The 22,413-nt window shown below is 44.7% G+C and overlaps 1 protein-coding gene across 1 annotated transcript in view; it reads left to right on the top strand.

Moving 5' to 3' along the window:
* The window catches only part of LOC144130311 (soluble guanylate cyclase 88E-like), a 174,691-nt gene that overhangs the window by 118,411 nt on the left and 33,867 nt on the right, over window positions 1-22,413 (top strand). Inside the window, exons 5-8 of the mRNA XM_077664257.1 lie at window positions 1,533-1,742; window positions 13,738-13,864; window positions 15,937-16,021; window positions 17,680-17,809. Of these exons, the coding sequence (XP_077520383.1) occupies window positions 1,533-1,742; window positions 13,738-13,864; window positions 15,937-16,021; window positions 17,680-17,809 (552 nt within the window). The remainder of the gene's footprint in view (window positions 1-1,532; window positions 1,743-13,737; window positions 13,865-15,936; window positions 16,022-17,679; window positions 17,810-22,413) is intronic.

Here is a 22,413-nt window from a genome sequence, read left to right as displayed (position 1 = left end):
TTAACAGCAACCATGGCAACATATTATTTCTGGTTGTATGAGGTGTCGAAGTTTCCAAGCGGTGGCCGGTGGTTTTCTGTCCGAAGCTTGGTGGCCTATGAGCCTTTGATTTAGTAAAGTATAGGTGGGGTCCTTATTCTCTTGTAAACCCCAGTTTTATTCAATTTTTTTTCGAAGCCAAATGATATTGATATTACGGCAATTCTGGTTAAGCTCGATTTCCACCCGAAAATTCGCCTTAACGGATACATAGTTTTGTATTGCACAAAGCAAAAGACACTGCGCGATATTGAGTGATGTTTTGTGCTAAACTCAAAGAGGTGTTCCAAGTTAACTTTCGAAACATTTTTGCCTCTTATCATGTATGACGTGGTTTATTTTGAGGAGTTTGAAAAGTACGTTTCAAGAGAGAGGAGCCGAAACAGGGGTATTGAGTAGATGTCTTATTTGTATTACTTAATCAAGCGTTACTTACGCTAACAACGCCTTAGTCTAAGCCTCCGATGTGTCTGAATAGCTAGCACGGATATTGAATGAATATTTTTGGAATTTTTTGGAATGCACGAACAAAGGTGGATAAGTCTTTAACAGGCACAGAGGTTCTGCGCAGGATATGGTAATGCACGCAACAAAATAACTGTTACAAATGAGAAAAACTGATAAACAGTTTTACTGTACACATTTCATTTTCATATCATTTTTGAAGAAAACAACAAAAAAGTATGCCATTGTCATATGTTTATGCCTAACTGAGATGTATTAAGGCCGACGGGGTGCAACCAAATCCAGGGTAGTTTTTTGTTACGCAGAGATGGTCTTGGTTTATTTTCGCAACTTCCACTTTGCACGTAACATGATGAACTACACGTAATATGTACCAAAATAAACCGTTTCCTCATAGGCTCCAGCAGAACATGTAGCTTTTGAATTTAAAGCTAGGATACCACTGAGCAAATTTTATTCTCACTGGCAGCAAGTTTAAATGTCAGTGTAGGTATGAGGCCTTTTCACAATCGGAAAGGGAGTAGCAGTGGTCTCTCTACGTGGGGAGTTTGGAGTTGAGTAATTCCACTCGCACGAATGGCTCGTGCTGTCAGCAGAGTCCGATGTAAATGCAAAAGTAGAAGCAAAAAAGAATGAATGAGAAAGAAAATTATGCAGCTTCGGAGCCAGGAACTCTATTGGCGCTATCCCTTACAAAAATTTATTTAGATATTCTATAGACTGTCCATAGACTTTTGTCTATAAAGTCTATAGACTTCCAATAGGCACATTCTATAGGCTAGTCAATGGGCAATAATACGCAGTCTATAGGCAATCGATAGATTTATGGCTAGGAACTTAGAATATACTTTTTTCTGTAGACAATCTATGTACTCAGGATAGGCAAAAGAGAATATCTATAGAAAGGTAATAAAGTCTAAAGAAGTCAATATACAGTATATAGAGCACTTTTATCTGGGTATGCCGTGGTTCTTCGCACGTCCCACTGAACTTTCCCACAAGTGTAACACTGCGGTCGGCATGGGCAGGACGAAGAGGACATGGTGAGCAGGACTTTGCTGCCGGTGAAGGCGTTCGTGTTCCTCGAGATCTTCCCCTTCTGCGTGGTCTTCAACGAGAACCTCACCATCACCAACATCGGGAACAGCCTGCAGGCTGTCATGCCCACCGTGGTCGGCAAGCGTATCCCGGAGGTGTTCGACCTCTCCAAGCCCATGGTCGAGTGCTCCTGGAAGTCGGTGAGTCGGCAAAGCTTATTGATAGTTGGGTGAAAAGTTGTACTGCCGGGTACAGTGCAATGATGCTGAAAAAATCAGCCACTGACTAAGAAGTGATGTTACTAACTTTTCAGGACAAGCACTGGTATCATTCCCGCAATGAAGCGACAAGAGTGCGTCTTCCTTTACATACCCATATATTCTAAACAAAAGCATTTTTTTAGTGTGAAAGAGTTTATAAACGCAAATTGTTTATATATTGCAAGATTTCACTGCAAGAATCAATATATCTGTAGATATCCCACCGGCAGGCTTGCATTTTTTGTGTTATAATTGTTTTTGTTATCATCAAAACCATTTCGCATTGGATTTCTAGGGCAGTCTTAATTGCCTGATGCGAGAGATGGAAAAATTTTAAAAAAGAGATTCCGCTATACATCGGAAGCATGGACTTCAATATTTATACAACAGCAACTTACAATTTTACAATATTCAAAATTTTTGCCCAATAATATTGGGCATAGTATGCAAGATATGACGTGTTCTCGCATGTAGGTAGCCGGCACGGTTTCTTCTGATTTTTATTTGCCGTGTACAGCGTATTTCGCATCACAAATAATTCCAGCAACAAGCCGTTTCCTTTGCCCCTGATAGCATTTTTTTGTCAGCTGTGTATCTCTTACTTGTATAAGAATTCTACTATCGCTTTGGAAGTGTGATCGTACTTCAGAAAATCATGATGGTGCTTCTCAAGCTGTTCGCTGAGCTGTTCGGCTCGGCCAATCTAAACATGGCTTTGGTCGGTGAAGTTGAGGTACTGTATTGTTCACGTTGGCGCTGTGGCTGAGAACCTAGAAGAGAAGATGCTATAAACTTGTTGCAATCCACGACTCATTTGCGCTTCAACCAAAAATGCTCAAACCAAGCAAGCAATTGATATTGAGAGCAAATAAACAACAGTTTAGGCAACCCAGTAAAGCGATCTAAGAAAATATACTTGTTTGTTGCTCCAAATATAGTGCACAGGCTATCTGTGTAAAAGGTCGTTCCATGTTGGTTTATGTAGGAAACCTTGGCTTTATTTTAATGCTTACTGTCACTATGAAATGCTGTTCTAGAAGATAATGAAAATATACTCGTTACTGGTGTAAGAGTTACGAGTTTCTAGTAAACAACGAATGGGTAAAAAATTTGCAAAGGCACCGGGTTCAAACCCTGCGCGCAGATATCAAGGAACCTACCGTTTCCGGACATCTTGAAAAACCACTGCACTCGTGTTACAGTCTTCCTGTTTTCAGTACAACGCAGTGTCATAATGAAATAAAAAGAGGTAGCTGCGCGTCTAGAGGAAACTTAAACCACAGTGAAAAAGCTTGTATGCGTGATTGTTGGACAAGTTTTATTTGCTGCATTTTTAGAGCAATGCAACTGTAGAACCAAAAACCAAATGAGTCGATATCGATAGATTATCTATACAAGTTATTAAAATATCGTTGCCTCTGTTACCAGGGTTTTTCATGCGGTAGAAATGAGTAGGTCAACGTCAACTAACAAAGACGACTCAAGAGGAACGTTCTCGTCATACACGCTAACAAATTGAGCGTTGTCAGGCATTCAGCATATTGTGTATAGAGTATCTTCTGTTTCTCTGGTACAAAATCTGTTTGATTTGTTTCCGTGTATCTATAATTTTTTGTACTGCTGCTGGACAATGCACGGGTGTAAAGGCCTTGTCAACAGAGAATATCTGCCTTTCCCCTCATTACCTGAGACCATTCTTGTGCCTGAATAAATTGATACTGAATTGAATTTCTGAGAAATAGCAGCACTCATACAATGTCAAAAGAAGTTATCTCGTGTTTGGAGTAAGAACACTAAAGGAAGAGATATACGGAAATCAAACATATCTGATCTCACCGAAGTTGAACCGGGCAGTCATGCAGTGGTCTGCTTGCCGCGTTCCGTGACACTTTATCGAAAGCATTTCCTCGCATCTGAATATTGAAATGCAGTCTACAAATCTCAAGCCTGTGGCTACCAATTTCCACTAACCAAATATGCACCACCAACTACACTAAGTTGCTACAACTGTGAGAAAAATAACGGGAGCCCTTTCTTTGACGCTAGCATATGACGGCTACAAAGCGTGCTCGCTATCTGTTCAGCACGGCAGCACTCTTCTTGCTTGGGGCCAAGTTGTGTCATGATCGGCGCTAAAACTTCGCCTGCTTAGCAATAAAAATAAAGTGGTGTTTTGGACTTCGATATCTCCGAATAAAAATACCCCCTCCCGCACCAAAAAAAAGGAAGTTTCGAGAGGACAAATCTTTCAACACCACTAAAAAAGTGGAATTGCAAGTAGTAGGGTATATACTTCTTGTTAATTCCCTGCGCATCAAGGGCAAGGAAAGAACTAGCTGCTCAAGATTATACGACAAAACCAGTTGAAACTGCGCAACACTAAGGAAAACAATACATTCTGTTGAACCCCGCCGTACTCTTACGGTATTCGTCGCCTTTGAACTTCATGTGTGCGCCTGTTTTTTCGTGCGGTCGCCTCTTTTATGAGGACCGCCGCCGTGGCTGGGTGGTTATGGCACTCGGCTGCTGGCCCGAAAGACGCGGGTTCGATCCCGGCCATGGCGGTTGAATTTCGATGGAGGCGAAATTCTAGAGGCCCGTGTAATCTACTACGTGAGTGCACGTTAAAAAACCCCAGGTGGTCGAAATTTCCGGAGCCCCCCGCTACGGCGTCTCTCATAGCCTGAGTCGCTTTGGGACGTTAAACCCCCATAAACCAAACAAAACCTCTTTTCTGAGCAAAGCCGTTTTATTAAAGATCCACACTATTTTTACCCTCGTCACCGTCTTTCGTTTCGCCTTAGTTTTCGCCGCGGTTTGCTCTGCTGGGAGCGTGCTTTGGGATTGAACCCGTAGGCCTTGCTTAGCAATGCCACATCGAAACGGTCATGGACCTGGCCTCGATCTGTGACATCATCAGACCTACATTGGCTCCTCCCAACCCAATGCCGACGTCCGCAGAAACGAGCAGTCGCCTCGCACCGAGCCCCCAATGCCTCCACATCCGGCAGGCAAACGTGACCTCGCAAAACAAGCAGCAAAACTATGTAGAAAACGCGAACAATGCGAATTGAGGCTCGCTATTGCGAGAGAAAAATATGCGCGATTTACTTGTCGCTCCAAGACAGGGAAGGCGGGGAACAACAACCAACGGCCGCGGGGGAAAAAAAGAAAGAGGAACTGCGGCGAAAACAAAGTGTGCACGAATACGGCTTCCATGTCGTAACTGAGACGGATGTGCCTTTTTCGCGCCAAAGTAGTTCTGTGCAGTAGTTGACGCGGCAGTTCTGCTGCTGTTCCCAATTCCCCCACACAACAGGCACTGGCCGACGAACAATGCCTGAGAGCAGATCTACGACTGCTGCCTTCATCGGATGCATGTGGGTTAGATTTGTTCCTGTAACGTTCGGCAAAGGCCAGTTGTGCTAGCTGGACATGGTTAGGCTTCAGAGGGTGGCGCCACAGCTTGCAACGAAAGCCGGATGTCAAGCCATATTTTGTCGCCTACGAAAAAAAAGAGTACTCTGCTTAACACTATTTATGTTTTGCTGCTGCATGCATCTAGCAAACATAGAAAGCGGTCTTCTATTCTTTGTTTATGGTGTGGGGCCGCACCACGGGCGACGTTGGCGGCTGTTGTCGGAATGACGCTAGTTTTTTTCCTAGTCGCGGCGGGTGGTGGCAGCAATTCGTCGCAGCAAAGAGCAACGGGCGTCAGCGCCCGCGGCAACATGCAGGCTAGTAGGTTCGATCGATGCACATCGCTGGGGTGTGTAGGCAGTCCGTAATTGCAGGCCGAACCAGAACGTGCGGACACGAAGCAGTGCTTTGACAGGAACCACCTCTGTCTTTGGCCCAAGTAAAGCGCCCGTGCTTCTTTAGGTTGGCATTAGCGACTACGCGTAACAAAGACATCGCAACTACAAGATCAGCGAATAGCCAACATTGTAGTTGCCGTGGTGAATACTTTGGGAACATCATTTGAGTTTTCGTAAATGAACGACAAAACACTTAGAAGTAGTAGTGCAGTTATGAAAACTGTGTGTCCATTGTACTTTATTTTCGTAATAAGGAGAGCGCAGTCACGCTGCGAAAAAATAAAAATAATGGAGAAACAGGATGTTACGTAAATCCTTGCAGAGAGGTGAAGAACCGGCCCGATTAATCTTAGGTAGACGGATGTTGGGCGAATTGTTTTTCAGTCATGCTGTGGACAGTAAAGATCATCAGGATGAAGGGAGAGGGATTCGTACAACACTGTTTTTAAGAACTAAGATTTCGCGCAAACGGCGCAGAATATACACATGTCTGCTGGCACATGCACAGAGCGCAACAAAAGAGAAATAAATAACCTCAAGGACGCCACCCACCGTCCCGTTATCAACAATGAAACTGATCAGAATTTTTTTTTTTTTTGTCAGGGCTAGCGTCACGGAGACAGTATTAGTTGCGCGTGAAACGAATTCCCCTTAGCGGAGGAGACTCTCGCAGCAAAACTGGAAGCACTGCATTTGATAAAATATATAGGGTCATTATTTCTTTTAATACTGTAAAAAATACGCTTTATTGTATCTTTGTATATGCAGCTGAAAACAATTTAGACAAAAGAAATATTTTTAACATGTATTGATGTACTTCGACAGGTCGGGTCTTCTCGATATCCAAAGCAAGCCAATAGCAGCCCTAGCCCTGTACTAGGTTTTCTTGACGTTGATGTTGATTTCACGAGTCACCGTATGTATGTACGTACATCTACATTTGCTACATCTACAAAGACGATGCCAAAGCCGAATTAGCACAGCTGGCGGAAAAAGTCGACGACGAACTATGCCTGCTTGCCTCGCTGGGGGCAGCCATCTTGCTCCGCTGCCGGGGAGCGTCCCACTAGGCTCGCTCCGCTAGGGTCGTCAACGAGCGGAACGGGAGCTGCGCTCCGGTAGCCCACTCGGGGCCATGCGGGCTGCGCATGCGCACTTGTGTTCCCGCTGGGCTGCCTGAGCGGAGCGGGACCATCGCTCCGGTCAACTAAAACTGCCTATTATTATGTCGACTTTTGTGGATCATTGTCAAGCAGCTTCGTGGGATATAATTGGAAGCGCAGGGGCACCTTCTCCTCTCTTCTCCGGAGGTTGCGTATTCTGTTACCTGAAGGCAGCCCCTTCGCTCGGCCAGTGTGGTGTTTGTAAGCAGTCCGTGGTCCCAGGCCCAGTCAAAACGTGCGCACACTTAGACACCTCCTAGTTTGACCTATGTACGTGGCACTGGTAGATAACAATACTCAGTAGAGTTCTGACGTGCTGCATTTAACGCAGCTGCGTGCTGTGTGTTTCACGCATAATGTAAGGAAAATCGCCAAGAATTTTGACGTCAATGTTGTGTTTTCCGCCCAATGTAAACTGTCAAACGTGTGTGTAATGATGAAATAAAGAAAACAGACGAACCGCTGCACTATCCATCACGGAAAGAAGTGCACTGATTGCGTATCAGGTTGGGCTTACGGCATTCCGCTGAGTTGCGGTTAGGTATGCGTAGGCCAGACAGGAAGATGTGTCAACGAAAGGGCGCAAGAACACTGTCCATCACCTCGAAAGAATTATGGTTTTAAGAAGATTCGTGTAGGGCACCTTTTAGAAAGCCTTTTTTGTGTTCTTGGGCCTGAGTATGCTGACTCAGTGGTTTTCAGAAATTTTCTGCATATAGCTTCAAAGGCAGTTTACTTTACGTGGAGCCTTTTTACGTTTTTTTTCTTTTTGACGAAGCCTCATGAGCTGATATGTTGTTAGTCGTTTTGTTCTTGACATGGTGCTTTTTTCTCTGTTTTGACGCCGCTTTCATGAGCTTTGCACGGTTTTTGTGTGGTTTTGTTTTGACTCGGCGCGTTATTCACACGTGTTTTTCTTGATGTAAGCTTCAACTGCTGTTGGACGGTACTGAATTTTGATTGGTTGTAAGTTTGATTAATCATTTCGTCATGAGATACTTCCTTTATGTTGGTTTCGCTTTGTGGTTCAATGTGTGCTTGGCCATCACAATCTTAAGATTGTGATGGCCAGCCCAGAGTTAGTTTCACTTCTGAATTTTTAGTGCTCTATGTTGTTTCATTCCGGAGATTATCTTGTTTTCCACAACTTATCAGCGCGCCGAAGAGCTCCTAAATACGGCTTGCGTTTCTTTCTAAAATAAAGTTCACAATATGCGTTCGTAAGTGCCGTGTGTGTTCCTTTCTCTTTGTCTTAACCCTTTCGCGCAGTTTATTCTTTTCATTCAGCGTGAACCAACTAGCCCGACATATCTTATTTCATTGAGGAGCCTCTTCTTCTTTGCAAAGACAATCCTGTCTGCACATAAAAACCACGACCTACTCTATCTGCCGCTTTACAAAATTTGAATTTTTTTTCTCATCAATAGCAGAGCTTATGTCCGCTAACTTTCCACCTGCCGATTACATTAGAATCAAACCATATACGACACCTACTTTTTTTTATCCAGGTGCTAAAGAGCATGCCCCTATTGCATTGACGTCACATTCTTGTCACGTTGTCGACGAACTCGCCAAATGTCCGGAGCCATCCCTGCTGACTTCAGTGGTGGCAAAGTGTCAATCGATATAAGGCATGCGGATCAAGATCAAATGATCCGTGATAGATTTTCCCGATGGCCCGAAGTTCTTTTGTTATTTTGAGACTTCTCACTGGAAGGAATACCTCTGGCCCCGAAGAGAGTGCGTTACTACTTTTCACTATTGCGCTAATGAAGGGAAGCGATCAAAAGGGAGTTACGTACAGAACGAGGGTTTACTTCATGGGAAAGAACTGTCTGACCTCCGTTACTTTGAAAGCGATGCTCTGTAGCTATCATAAGATAATATTAAGAATGCACAGGTGGTAACCCAATCTGATACGAGAAATCTTCCTTGGCAATGCTGGTTGTACACTTCGCTTTTACATTGATCGCATTGCCAGTGAGCATATAGATTTGATTTCGCCGTGGGGAAGGGTCCGCCTTCTAGTGGGTAGAGGGTGGTAGTTGGGTGGAGGCTTGTAGATGGCAGATATATTTTTTTTTTTACCGGAGGGTGGCAGGAGGTGCACCTACCGGGTTCAGAGGGTGCCTGAAAGGCGCCCCACTCTGTTCCGATCCGCTAAGGGCATTGGGACCTAAGGGCTGCGGGCATACACTAAGAGCATGGTTTTACCACCGAACAAGAACCACACTGCTAACAGAGTATAATACCTTTTCAATAAAATTGGATAGGACACTAAAACTCCGCCTTATTAAGGTATGACGCAGTAGCATAATGGTTAATTCCAATGTATAGAAACTTCATTCTCTCCTTTGCATACATAGATCTCTGGGAGTCCTCATACCACTCCTGGTGCAGTGGTGCAGCGGTTAAGGGATGGCCCTGCGATGTCAGGTGCTCCCAGCAGTGGACCTTGTGCGGCCCAATTTGCTCTTCCCGAGCGACGAATCATTAATTTATCTGCCACCTGCCACGGTAGGCAGCTTGCTTACTATCAGGGGGGAAGGTTGTCACGACGCCACTACCTGCCTCCTAGGTTGATATCTAAAAACCACCTGCCAGAGCCATGCTCGTGGTTTTTCACTCACAACGCAGACGCCGACAAAGCCGCCACTGGATTTTCTGGAAAACGGGGCCTTCAACGCCATCGCGTTAAAAATTAAACATCGTGTATATTGCCAGTGCGGTCACTCGTTAACCAACTGGTCTCTTTATCGACCCGTGTGGGCGACAGCAGTTCTCATCAATCAAAAGCAGCATCCCTAGTGCCGCGAAGAACATGTCGCTCAGTCGGTTGATGCAGGCAGGACTGCCCGCCGGAAAGGCTGATCCCCGCACCACTAGCCCCACGTCCTCGAAAGCCAGAGGAAAAGAGACCTTGGCCTTGCGCGAGGCTCCGAGCAGTTGCTAGGACTTCAGCGCGGGGCCACAGGCCGCCGCCTCCGCCAAGCGACGCCGGATGGCATTTAATCAACGGAGACACACGCGTGCGGGCCTCTTTCTTTTTGCTTCCGTCAACCACGCGGCGCTAATGCGCCAATCCGCGGCTGCTTCGGGGCGAAGTCGCGAGGCAGCCGACGGTCGGTACATTAAGTCGGCGGTGTCCGTCTTGCGCAGTTTGAAAAGCAGCAAGGAAAAAGACGACTGATGAAGAGCCGCTGTAACCGGCTTTAATTTGACAGGAGATGCGACAACGCGAGCAAGACGAAAACAAACGCGAAGATTGTGTTCTTTATCCTTTTATAAAAGAGAAAGGAATAAGTGGCAGGAACCACTTGCCGGTGGGATGCGTATATTCAGTGAACAGAAAAAAAAGGAAAAAGAAGGCGGGAAAGCGGTGCAACGAGCCAGTAGAGTCACCAGGGAAAGTGAAAGGGGCAACTATGAGCTCCGACAAAACCACTAACGTGACGTTGTAGACAAGCTCATTTCAGCGAGCGACGAGGCACTTGCAGTAGTTTATCTTTATTTCTAGAGGGGTGAGAGCACGGATTGTTCAAATGGGTCTGCGCAGGCTGCGTGATGGATTTTACTGGTTTGCCGCTGCGCGGCGTAATGCTGGCCACGGGACGCGCCTGATATGAACACTGTGGACAAAGCTGATGGCCTAATTTTACTTGACTGCAAAGCTAGGAGTGACGCAACGAGATGGCCGGGTGATTGCAGTTTGCGTGCAGAGATTTTCATGTTTCCTGTAAACTTGTCGGCCTTGATTAGAACATTGCAGCAGGAACACATCGCTTTTGCTGGTTTCGTGGGTGTCTTCGCGGGTTAGCGCCCGCGAGCGCAAATAATTTAATGCGGTAATGTTAGGAGCAGGCGGTATGCAACTAAAAAAACAGGAAAGTATTCAATACGTTCAAGTTAGCACCAAGCGGGATGCGATTTAAAGGTAAAGTGAGGTCAACCCCGTAAATTGTATGTTCTTAGCAAGAATATTTTATTTGGCTCCTTGGCTCTTAGTATCTATGTGGACGTTTGTTCGCCAGAAGAAATTTATTTCAAAATGGACACTCGTTTAACGCCTCTGCGTTTAAACTCCTGGCGTCACGACCGAAAATAACTCCGTCATTATCGTTCGAAAGAGGAAGACGCTGTAACCAGCCTCAGATGTCAGTATTTCAAAATTCGTTGGACGTCGTTACCTTTCGCTGTTGAAAGGGCACGTGGCAGCGATACCTGTATTTTAGATTTTGGTCTCTTAGGCTTATAAACTGTATTTTACGCCAAACCGGCGTCCTTGGAACGTGTCGGTCTAGAGTTGCGGTTTGTGCTTGTTGGTCCGGCTGCATGATTAGCGGTTGCTGTGCGAAACGACGAGGATGAACAACAATCCTGTTGATTCACTCTCCTTCGACGGAAAATCTTCCAGCAAGAGACCGACATCCTCATTCTGCGGTAAAGCCCATGGGGCCCCTTTTCCCCATCGAGGAAAGGTGAAGTGGCTGAAGGCCCTTTTTCAAGCATTTCACCCTATAAGAGCCGAGCAACTGACGGAGGAAACTCTTGTACCCATTAGAAAACTAGTGGGTACCGAGCGGCACTGGGAGCGAACCCAGCACATCCCGAATGCTCCAGTCCTGTCTGCATTTTTGTTCGTCCTGGTCCTTTCGCTCTGCCTCCCCTAATCAACCTCTCTACACAGGCTAACTGCAATTGGTCCTCGGTGTTCTTTGAAATAACCCGTGGTGTTTATGTTAAACAGAAAATTCACGATGACGCACAGGTTGTTCTTGGCTTGACCTGGTTGATCGCTATGAAAGTAAGGAATTTCTTCCTCAGCGTGTGGCTGGTGCTGATTTCATATAAATTGCGAAAGGAACAGTCCACTCTATGACGCACTGGGGCGCCATCTACTCTCGATAAAGAAAACACACCTAGGAAAACCTCGAAGACAGCCCATGGACGTGGAGAAGAAAAATTGTGGTGAAATAAAATCTATGTTTTCAGCTTGCACTCGACCTTGATGACAAAGGAGAAACAGTTACTGCGGGCTAATGATATTGCCTTCGAGCGCTGTCTAGAATCAGCGATAAGTTAAGAGCGAGGGACTCTCGGTTTTGTTGCCTGCCGGAATACTCAAATCTCTTCAGCACTCGCATGCTTCGTAGGACGATTTTATACTCCCTAATAAGCGCCTGGATGGCGCCAAATGCTTTTTTTTCTGCGTTATTCTATTGCAGGACACTGGTCTACAGTGTTCGAAGTGAGAAAGCTTCCCCTGGCCCCTGAACCATAGATTTATTTTGTATTTTTTTGTTTGAGACATTTCAGCCTAGCTTTTACACTCTTGTCTGGATAGCTTCCTCGTGTTATTGGGCATAGCAATCCAGCAACCAGCGAGCTAACTGGCGCTGTTGTGGAGAGAGTTGGCGAACAGCGTTTGTGAGAAAAACAACGAGAAGCCGGAGGCAAGTGAGGCCCAGCATTCATTGACATTTCAGGGCACTGCCCCGAACACAGAGCTGCTGCTGCCGATTACCGGATAAGTGACCCGCCTACTAAGCGCAATAAACCGGCCCTGGCTTCGGGCACTGATGCGGAAACGATGGAGAAGCGACGAAGCCGGGCTCGAATGACTGGCTGCTAAATTTAGTGTGTCCGGCTCCGTGACACGTGTGCAGGTTATCGACTTGTTCACATGGCCACCCTATTGCTCGCGCTGTGTGAGAAATTCTAGCTTTTATTTTTTAGGAAGGGTAAAAGCGTAAATATAGCGGATTAAAAAATCCCGCTCAACGAAAACAAATAAATAAATGCAACGCCTTAGCGCGAAAATGTTCGAACGATGATGTTTGATTTTGCTATGTATACATGCCTGCATATGAACGATAAATTGAGCGCATATATAAGAGATACCAGGTGTTTCAGAAAAGAGAGCCACTAATTACTGAAAACAGAATTTTTTAGGTAGAAAGGCGGCTACTGCCGCGCATTAATACCAGCGTTGGCCGACCTCAGGAAACCGGAGAATGGTGTTAACTAGTTAGCCGCTTAACTAATAATTAGCTTTCAACTGTTACAGTTACACACCTGGTTGCAATTAGAGATTTGTATCCGGTGTTTAGTAGTAGCTATGTCAGTTTTAGAATTTCGAAAACGCGATTACCGTCGGATCTACGCCTCGGCAAAATCTGGCCTTTCCGACTAGTTACCCGCAGTGGAGGAGTCTTTTTTTTTTTGCCTGCATGCTCTTCGCAAGCGTGTGTATTTTGGCAGGATGTAGCCAAAACTGGTTGGGCCACCGCGCCTAAGCTAATCGCGTTTTCGAAATTCTAAAAACTCATATGGCTATTGCTAACGTCGACCGGCTAGAGATGTCTCATTGCAACTGGTTGCATAACTGTGGTAGTTAAAGAGTTAATTGCGGGAAGTTAGTTTACCGACGAGCTACTTAACTTTACACTCTTTTTTTTCCTGCTCTCCGCCGACGGTGATATTATTCTGCCATCGAAACCAGCTTAGTACGTCAAAAAAACCTATTTTTAGAAATTACTGTCGGGCTTCCCTGAAAACCCAGTTATCAGTTACCTGACTGACCACAAGTGACATGCTGACAAGGAATTCTTTAATGAATGGGCGCTGGCGTCGCGCTATTTGAGGAAAGTAATTTATAATTTTTAAAACTACATAACTCAGGTAAACCATGAAAATAATTTCACATCAACACTGGGGTTTTAACCTGTGTTGTAGGCTTGTTTTTGGTACACTCGTCAATATGCTGTGAAAAACTAGCACAACCTGGCTATTATTACGCAATAGAAACCTTAACTTCGGTTTGTGACTTTTCGAGCAGGCAGTTCGAAATGTGGGATCGGGATTTTTTGCGTGGTCCTGTGCACATTGAACTATATCATGTAAAGAATTTGCACTGGCTCGATTAATACTGGCAATGTTCGCAATGCGATGCAGATAATGGGCCACACAAACAACGTGTTCGAACTGACGTCGCTGGAGGCAGTGCGGGCAAAGTGCAACTTGGACAGCAGCAGCCAAGACAACGTCTCGCAGTGCGACTTCAGCGAAACGGGAGACTTCAGTGAGAGCCTGTTTGCATCCGACGTTGTTGTATTCGCCTGTCTGAAACAATTATTGCGGCCTTGTTTGTATACCATGCCTGCATATTGACATTTTGCTTGCTGTTAGCTCCTGTGTATCGCGAATAGGAGGCTTTATACGAACAGTATGACTGAAGAACCTTTAATGCCCCGTTTATGAAGGAAACAAAAAAAAACAACTTCCACATTGTATCACTAACATACCGACATTCAGAAGCGATTAGCAAAATTTTGTTCACGGTGCTAAATTTTGAGAAACTGCTCGGACGCCAATTAGCAACAATTAGTGTTGGGTCCATTTCCAGCAGTGGGTTGTAATTGCGCGTAAAGTCGTATCGAAGTCTTCGAAGGAACTCAAACGCCCGGAGACAGTGAACTGTTTTTATCCATAGAATGTTTATCACTTTTCACCGCAACAGTTGTCGCAAAATGAGAGACTAGGAATTGTTGGTCGCTGGCTAGAAGACGTACTTCCGCAACCACATGTTCCTTGCCCGCCTTGACCATAGCGATGCCAAACATTCTGATTGGAAAGTGCTGGCTGCTGAAGCATGTTGACATCTACCCTTGCTCCCAAGATCCATGTAGTTATAAGTACATGGCGCGAAGAAGGCATATGTGGTGAATTCGCGACATCGGGAAGAAAGGGTTATTTATGCCATCTCATTTTTACCACCGATGGAAAAACTCGTAATATAGTTCAATGCGCGTGGCTGTGAGTAAAACCGGCACTGGTAGCGAGGAGTGCGGAAGGAGGGCAGGTCGACGAAGAGCATCGGAGACAACGAGGATTTGGAAGCGCGCATTCAGGAGGCATTGGAGACAATCTATCTATAGCGACGCAGCAGTAAGTCTAACCAAGAGCACAAAGCACGCGCTGTGAAGCACGCGTCAGTCGTGGCTTATTGTGCATTCCTACTGTAGTTTCTCTTAACTGTTGTGCTCATTACATGCTACCTTTGACCATCTGGGAAAACATGAACCTTACCTGCGTGCCAATTCTTTAAAGTTCGAAAGGGAAGGGAACCAAGAACTTTTTCGGAGTTGGAGTTCCAGTTAGGGTAGGCCTTTTCGGTACACGTGATGTTGACAGGACTAAAGTGTCACCTCGAATAAACCGAAATATTGAGATCATTCGAGTTATGGTTATACACATGGCACTAGATAAATTTTATTTGTGTTTCGCTGCTGTTGCCAAATATCTCCGCAGCAAACTATTTTACTAGTTTGTTTGACTGCGCTCTTCCAATTTTATTTGGTTTCTTTTGGCTTCTTGGGGAATACCTCTATCCAAAATACATCTGTACGCACCCATTTAATGCTTACTGACCCTGTAGGCAAGAATAAGTAAAATCGAAAGATCGAAGCTTAATATCTTGTGCGACGGATCATGCTGCGTGCTAGTCTACACAAACGTGGCAGACGATTGTATACTGGAAAGCTTGTATGGTATGGTGGACATAGCCTTCTTTAGCACATTACAAAAAAGGGGCAAACGTCTCAATAAAGTCATTACATGGTTCGCAGTCCACGGCTATCTCACGGAGACACCACTGGAAGTAAAAGGCGAATAGAGCATCCGACCGGCATCAGTGGACTAGCGGTGGCCGAAAGTTGGCGCACGCTTCTCTACAGACTTTGTGTCTGCGCAGCTCTGTACTCTAGGTGGCTCTTGCTTTCCCTTGAGCTCAGTTAAGCTTAGTTTTCGGATATTGCTGGTCGTAGCGCCACGCGTCTGCTCGCTGCAGTTGCCGTTGTGGCTGCTAAAGCTGGGCCAGTAGCTTGTTTATGCCTCGGCAGCTGATACGGCAAGCTGTACAAATCACAAATCAGGGCTTACGCAGTAGTGGAATCCGCGAACTGATAACAACCTCTAACCGATCTCATAGTCTGCAATTTCCTAGAGCAGTAATAGTTCAGTGGGCTTAATTCGGGTTTAAAGCGTTTCGCTGCTTGAGAGAAATGCATTTTTCTTATTTAGGCCATGTTTCGCGTCAGACGTATCTTTACAAAGAAATAAGCCCTGCGTTTATCTCTGGATTTCTTTTTTCAGATTACGAAGATGCCCTGCTGCACCTTAAGGGACAGATGATGTACATGGACGAATGGAAGAGTATGGTGTACCTTGCTACGCCCGTGTAAGTGATGCTAAGCGGCTGTAACCCCTGGAAAAAATTCTGTCCTTCGTGTGTCGTTTTGAGCAGTTTGAGGACTATAGCATGCGGCAATAAAGACAGATTGCAGCCAGACATACGCGACTGCTCTCTTTCGAAACGAGTGATCTGACGACAGATCAATGTTCTTCATGTTGCAGCAGTTTTGTGTGTATTAGTGTTTAAAGGCATGGTGGCGTGCTGATCGGCTACTTGTACGTTTCATATTTCATGCACTATCCGAAAGAGGGCACCTTGTTTGCTAGGCTGCATTCAAAGTAATTAAAGGACGAATTGAGCACGACTGGTCCGTGAGTTCGTGGTCACTTCAAAAGACACATGGACAAGACCAACGATAGATCATATTGCTAATGCTTGTGACGTACAGGCGGCGTCACATTTATAAAATGCTATATACCGAAAGATATGAGAATACTAGAAGACCAGAAAATATTGTAATCTAAGCCAATTTATTCCTGCAATGCGGAACCCCTTTCGTTTGTGCGAAAAACTGTCTCTTAGGCAAAAGGCGGAGGAAGAAAGAAGCTCGAGAAAGAAGCTCGCCATGCTACCATAGTCGTCGTGTTAGGGAACTGCATAAAGTAACATCTCGAATGCGAACCCGGCGTCTGTCGATAACAACGCCTGTGGCGTTTGATGAAGACGCACAGCCAACGGGCTGTTAAGACTGGCGAAAATAAAAAGAAAAGCGAACCTGGGACAGATTCAATTTTTAGAGAAAAAACTACGAAAGAAATCAACCATGTGGCAAACAATATGTGAAGAAGGTTTGAGACTTTTCTTCGAACAGTCAGTTGCAGCTGCTGACTCAATCACCTGCACGTGCAGCAGCTGTTTACCCTGCAAGCTGGAGCAGGCACAGCTGACACTGTGCGAACCACGTACATGGTTAACGACGTTACATGCAAAGGGGCATCCCAACGGCCAGAGGTTGGCACAGAAAGGGACGATAACTTGTCGTAAGGATGGTGTCGTCACTCTACCGAGTGGCGATTGATGTTTTGCTTGGGTGTCGAATCATGACGTTGTTTATGCGACTTCTTAATACTTTTGTACCAAAAGCTTCATCCCGGAATGCAACTAGACTGATAGGCAGCACGACGAGTGAAGGCAAAGCCTAAACGCAAGGCAGGCTTGTCACCTTTGAAAAATGATTTCCTCGCAAACTGAACTTGTCGAAAGAAAAAGAAAAGGATGGGGCTGTACACATACAGAAAATAGCTCTGCTGTGGAAGACTTGTTGTCCCAAACAAGTCACTCGGAAAATATGAACACGAGAGCAATCTGAAATTAAAAATTAAGGATAGAAGTTCCTGACGTTAATATTTTCGCGCAGCGCTTTTTATGTCTCTATGCTAAATTGGAGTATAATATGGGACAGTCTTGATTGTGACTATACTCACATATGCTTTGTTCCAGTCATGTACACGCTTGAAAAAGAATGGTAAATCGCCTTTGAGTATGAAGGAAAGTTTTCAATGAACACCTTCGGGCAGTCGGTTTGGCTGTGGAAACGGAAAGCTTCAACGTCCCTTAAAGCATGATTCCCAAGCGCGTACAAGGTTTCCAGAGTATCGACCGGCCACTCGCATCACTTGGGTACATGCGGTGTGTGATTGCAGGATGCGTGACCTGGAGACCATGGTCCTGACGGGGCTCTACATCAACGACCTGAGCATGCACGACTTCAGCCGGGACATGGTGCTGGCAGGGCAGCAGCAGTCTGCAGAGCTCAAGCTCGCCCTGGACCAGGTGAGGAAGGTTGGAGGCGGACGTGTCTAGAATGACGTCTTGCTCGTGGGAGCTGACGAAGAACAGGGATGGGGTTGGTGCATGTCTTCCGGCTGCAGGGTGGTGCTCCGAAGCGCCGTCGTTTGCAGAAGGAGTCGAAAAGACCGTTGCGTGTTCATGTCTACCTTGTAGTCTATGCCCGCTGTGGGACCGAAGCGCTCGACGTTTGTGTTTGCTTGTGCAGCACTCGAGCTGCGCGCTCCACCCTGCTACTAAACAAACACGGAAGGGGCCCGCTGGCTGGCACTGCGACAGGGCGTAACGGAGACGACAGTAAACACTATAGCGCTGACTATTACCCAAAGCTTATTACTGCGGGGCAGAGCACGTACACACGCGTAAACACTCGGCTAGGAAGAAAAGAATCTGCTGACGGCCTGTTAGTTCTGCAGTCCAGCCTATTCAGGGCAGTGTTAGTTTACCTGCTTTGATATCAGCGTCTACATGAGTTCCGTGTTAGAGCTCGCAATGACAATTTTCGAATCAGTGGGCCTTGGCAGGTATTGGCCGTCTGGCTTAGTTGTCTAATTTGTGAGCAATGTTTCTAGAACGATTGTCGCGCCTGTTCTAACATTTGGAACAAAATACGGATTCGCATAGCTTCAGTTTTTTTTGCGGAAAATTTGTGACGTCGGAAACAATCGCGACGCTATACTGTAGAATTAGAAGCGAGTAGAAATCGAGGCTTTAAAATGCGTTCCAAAATGCTACAGTTTTCGTGATATTCACAGTAATATTTAGAATATAGAAGCCATTAAAGATACCCCAAAACAATGTTTTCCCGTTCGGTCGGTTATTTATTCCATTTTATTTGTGATAACAAAGCCTGCAGTTCTTACGATTCGTGATTGCAACGTTTCCGTGGCCATGGTAGGATATAGCGTGAATCTTTAATGCAAAAGCTTCTTTCAACGTTAAAGCTGCCACTTGGATTACGCAACAGTGCTACAACAGTGTCGGCTAATGTATAGAAACAGTTAAGACAGCAGTGTGAACACAACATATTGCAACGTATTCTGCGGACAACTTCCAACTGGTACTGCTTCAACTACTGTGGTTACAACTCATCCGTAACTGAAGTCGCTTGTGTTGTGAGAAAGATTAAAGACTTTTGTAGCTAACAACAATTAACGCATGAGACTGCTGTAGAATAGCCGCTAACCATTCAGTATATCTCAGAGAGCCGCTGCTATTTCGGTGCAAAGTAGCTGCAACCCTATTTATATATAAACTCTTCTCAGAGCTTGCGCTAAATAAATTTCTACTCCTCATAAATGAAAATTTTTATGTGCTGAAGATGCGGCCTGTCTAATTCATTTTAATATGCGCGTATACCGTGTTTCTGACTGTGCTTATAATTCTTGCGTGCACAGCTTTATTACCGTTAATTATCATTTGCCATTTGGCACACCATTAATTGAAATCAGTAATTAAGACCAGCTTGACAGTAATAAATTTAAAGTATACAGTAAATCAGGCAATCGCCCACGAATTATAACTTAAGTCGTGGCACAGATGCCGGAGGGAGACCACAGATCCATCTTATTATCCTTGACTTTACAATCGTAGTTGTTTTGGAATTATTAATTTTGTAGTAAAATAGTTATCTTCATTACTGAGTGCCTCTTTGAGTTCTGCAAGATATAGTGAATGAAAATAATAAAGTAACCGCATTTTATCGCTAGGAACTGCATTCCTTTTGGTTAGGTTTTAATTTGCTTAAAAGCTCCCTACGTGGTATAAGTAGAAAGTTGTAAAGTAAATAGCTCTCTACCAAATGAAGTCTATTCGACCAGCCTAACTTCATGTAGTGGCGTTTTTCAATTGGCGTACTCTCGCATCACAACAGAAACTGAGATTTCAGTGTGCGATTTGGATTTAAATCCCGGGTTTAATCATAGATCAGGAGTAACTCGCTTCGCTGCGGATAGCCCCGCACTGAACCGCGCGCAGCGAGACTCGCTTCCTTTGTTCTTGTCTTGAATTTGAATTTCCCAGTACAGCGGCAATTTTTATTGTTTCTCCGCGGATCCAGAGTGGTGCTCCGGAAAGCCGAATGGAATGCGGCGTTAAAACTAAATCATTAACTACTTATGCAAGCTGTGTTGTTGCCAATCAGTTAGGCCTAAAACAGTGCTGGTTAGGACAAAAATTGACGGTTTTCAAAATGAGTGATGAATTAGTGTAATATTCAAATCAAATATTTTACAGCCAGTGCATTTGACATGATAAAGAGGAAATTAGTCGAAAAGAACGAGGACGGGAAGAGAGAGGTGCACCAGGACGAGTGGACTAGCAGCAGTCACTAGTGTAGCCGACGTGGTGCACGCCTCTCTTCTCGACCTCGTCCATTTTGACCGGTTCTCCTCTTCTCATCGTGTAACAACTGGCACAGATTTGCTTTCTTCGGCATTTGACAAAATAAGCCTGTATCAATCGACAACGTGTTTGAGTTGTGAACCAGCACGAATCCAGCGAGCAAAAAGCCAGAGGGCACACTGTTTTGTTTCAGTGATGAAGGTAAAGTTGATTCGCATGAATAGGGACACCCATTCTGTGCCGTTCTGAGTTCGACGGCGAAAGAAGAGTTCCGCGGGATGAGCGGAGCATACACGGGGTGTGTATGGCACGTGGCGCACCTAACGCAAAGGTAATACCCAAGACGAGAGAGCTCACTGGAATACAGGTCTTTTGAAATCTTTAAAAGGTGAGCGTCTTCCATCTCTTCCAAGTCAGCCCGCTAAATCCGCCCGCACGCAGCGGCTGCCGCTGGATGATATTGGAAGACTTTTTTATCCCTTGAGCCGATTGCTCGTAGACTGGACAGAATATGGACGATGACCTGAAAGGGAACAAAAATAATCCGGAAGGGACGAAAACGTATGTCGGAAGGTCCAAAGATTATAGAACGCTGCGTTAACCTTTTGTCACAGACGTATACGTTAGCTTGAATATTTTATAATTACAGATGCACGCACGCACACACACATCCACACCCGCGCACACCGACCACATTTGCTTTTATGAACATTCTTATCTCAGGTAAACACTTGTATCCTGTTCTTTTTTTTGCTTTTAGAAAGTGTCTTTCTGATAGGAAAATTGGAGGAGGGTTCAAGATTCGGTGGCTGCCTGTAATCTTCAGCCAGAATATTGGTAAGGAAGCACTGCTGAAATTGGTAGAGTCCAAAAACTAGAGTAGTGTTCGTAAATATGGAGCCTCGGTGTTTCTTGGACTATTATTTCAGGTTTGCGGCATAACGCAGGCATCATTTCTGTATAAGTAGCATTTAGGTAAAAGTGAAGAAATTTTATTTACTTGAAGTAATTTGTTCCCACCGACTCTCGCCCCGAACGTGTTACTCTCTGATGAAGCCCTCAGAAATACTCAGCCTGTGGCGAAGAAAGTTTTAGCTTTTGACCGACATAATAACTAATAATGAGTCTGTATCGGCGTTCAGACGCGGCGGCTGGTCAGTTTTACAGGGCCTTAGAAACTACCGAACATTACCTATGTGGCATAGTGGAGATAATTAGCATGCCTCATGGAGCTGTAAATTTGGCGCTAGCGCCCGTGTTCTACACCATAGGCAACATTCCGTCGCTGCTGACAAGAACGAAACCACGCTATTCTTGCGCAGAACGCGAACATATGAAAACAAGAATCCTTTTAATAGGAACATTGAAACAAGCCCTCTCTCTCAGAATATATATATATATATATATATACGCTAATACATGAAAAGCGAATTCTTGGCAGCTGTTTGATCAATATAATATAAAGTCACCAGAAATTGAAACAGCATAACAGGATTTAATTCACGACGTTTCGGCTGGACGACCAGACGCAACGTCGATCAGCGGCGAATCGGAGCAGACAGTTGCTAGTTGCGCTTCGCAGGATGTACTTTATATATATATATATATATATATATATATATATATATATATATATATATATATATATATATATATATATATATATATATACCTTACACGCCGCCGCTCTGTTGCCTTGATGGGTAGCCATTATCCCCTCCCGCTCCGTGTTTTCCTTTTTTTTTTTTTCCCTCGTCCGGGGTCGGCTCCCCGCGGCTTCGGGGTGGGCGGCGGGGTACAACACGTTTTTCTTTTTTATTTGTTCCCTCTTTTTTTCCTTTCTATCTGTGTCTTTTCTAGTATTCATTGCCTCCGTTTGTTTCTTTTGTTCATGTGTCGTACATGTGTGCCAGTGCCAACTCCTTAAGAAGAGGAAGGAGTCCCCTGTAACCTCAGTCTTGAGAAAGGACAGGCTCTGTCCGAAACGTCGACTCAAAATAAATCTATGGCTAAATGAAGCGTTTTCAACTTCGAATTTTTGCCTCTAGCAACCAAATACGTTTATCTTTATATATATATATATATATATATATATATATATATATATATATATATATATATATATATATATATATATATATATATATATATATATATATATATATATATATATAAATGAAGTGAGGGGCTCGTTTGACAAACGTATTTAGGAAGCCAACAGTCACCGAAATCAAGGTGCATAGGGG

Source organism: Amblyomma americanum, chromosome 4 (assembly GCF_052857255.1).
Source record: "Amblyomma americanum isolate KBUSLIRL-KWMA chromosome 4, ASM5285725v1, whole genome shotgun sequence".
NCBI lineage: Eukaryota > Metazoa > Arthropoda > Arachnida > Ixodida > Ixodidae > Amblyomma > Amblyomma americanum.
This window is presented reverse-complemented; position numbering and strand designations above follow the sequence as displayed.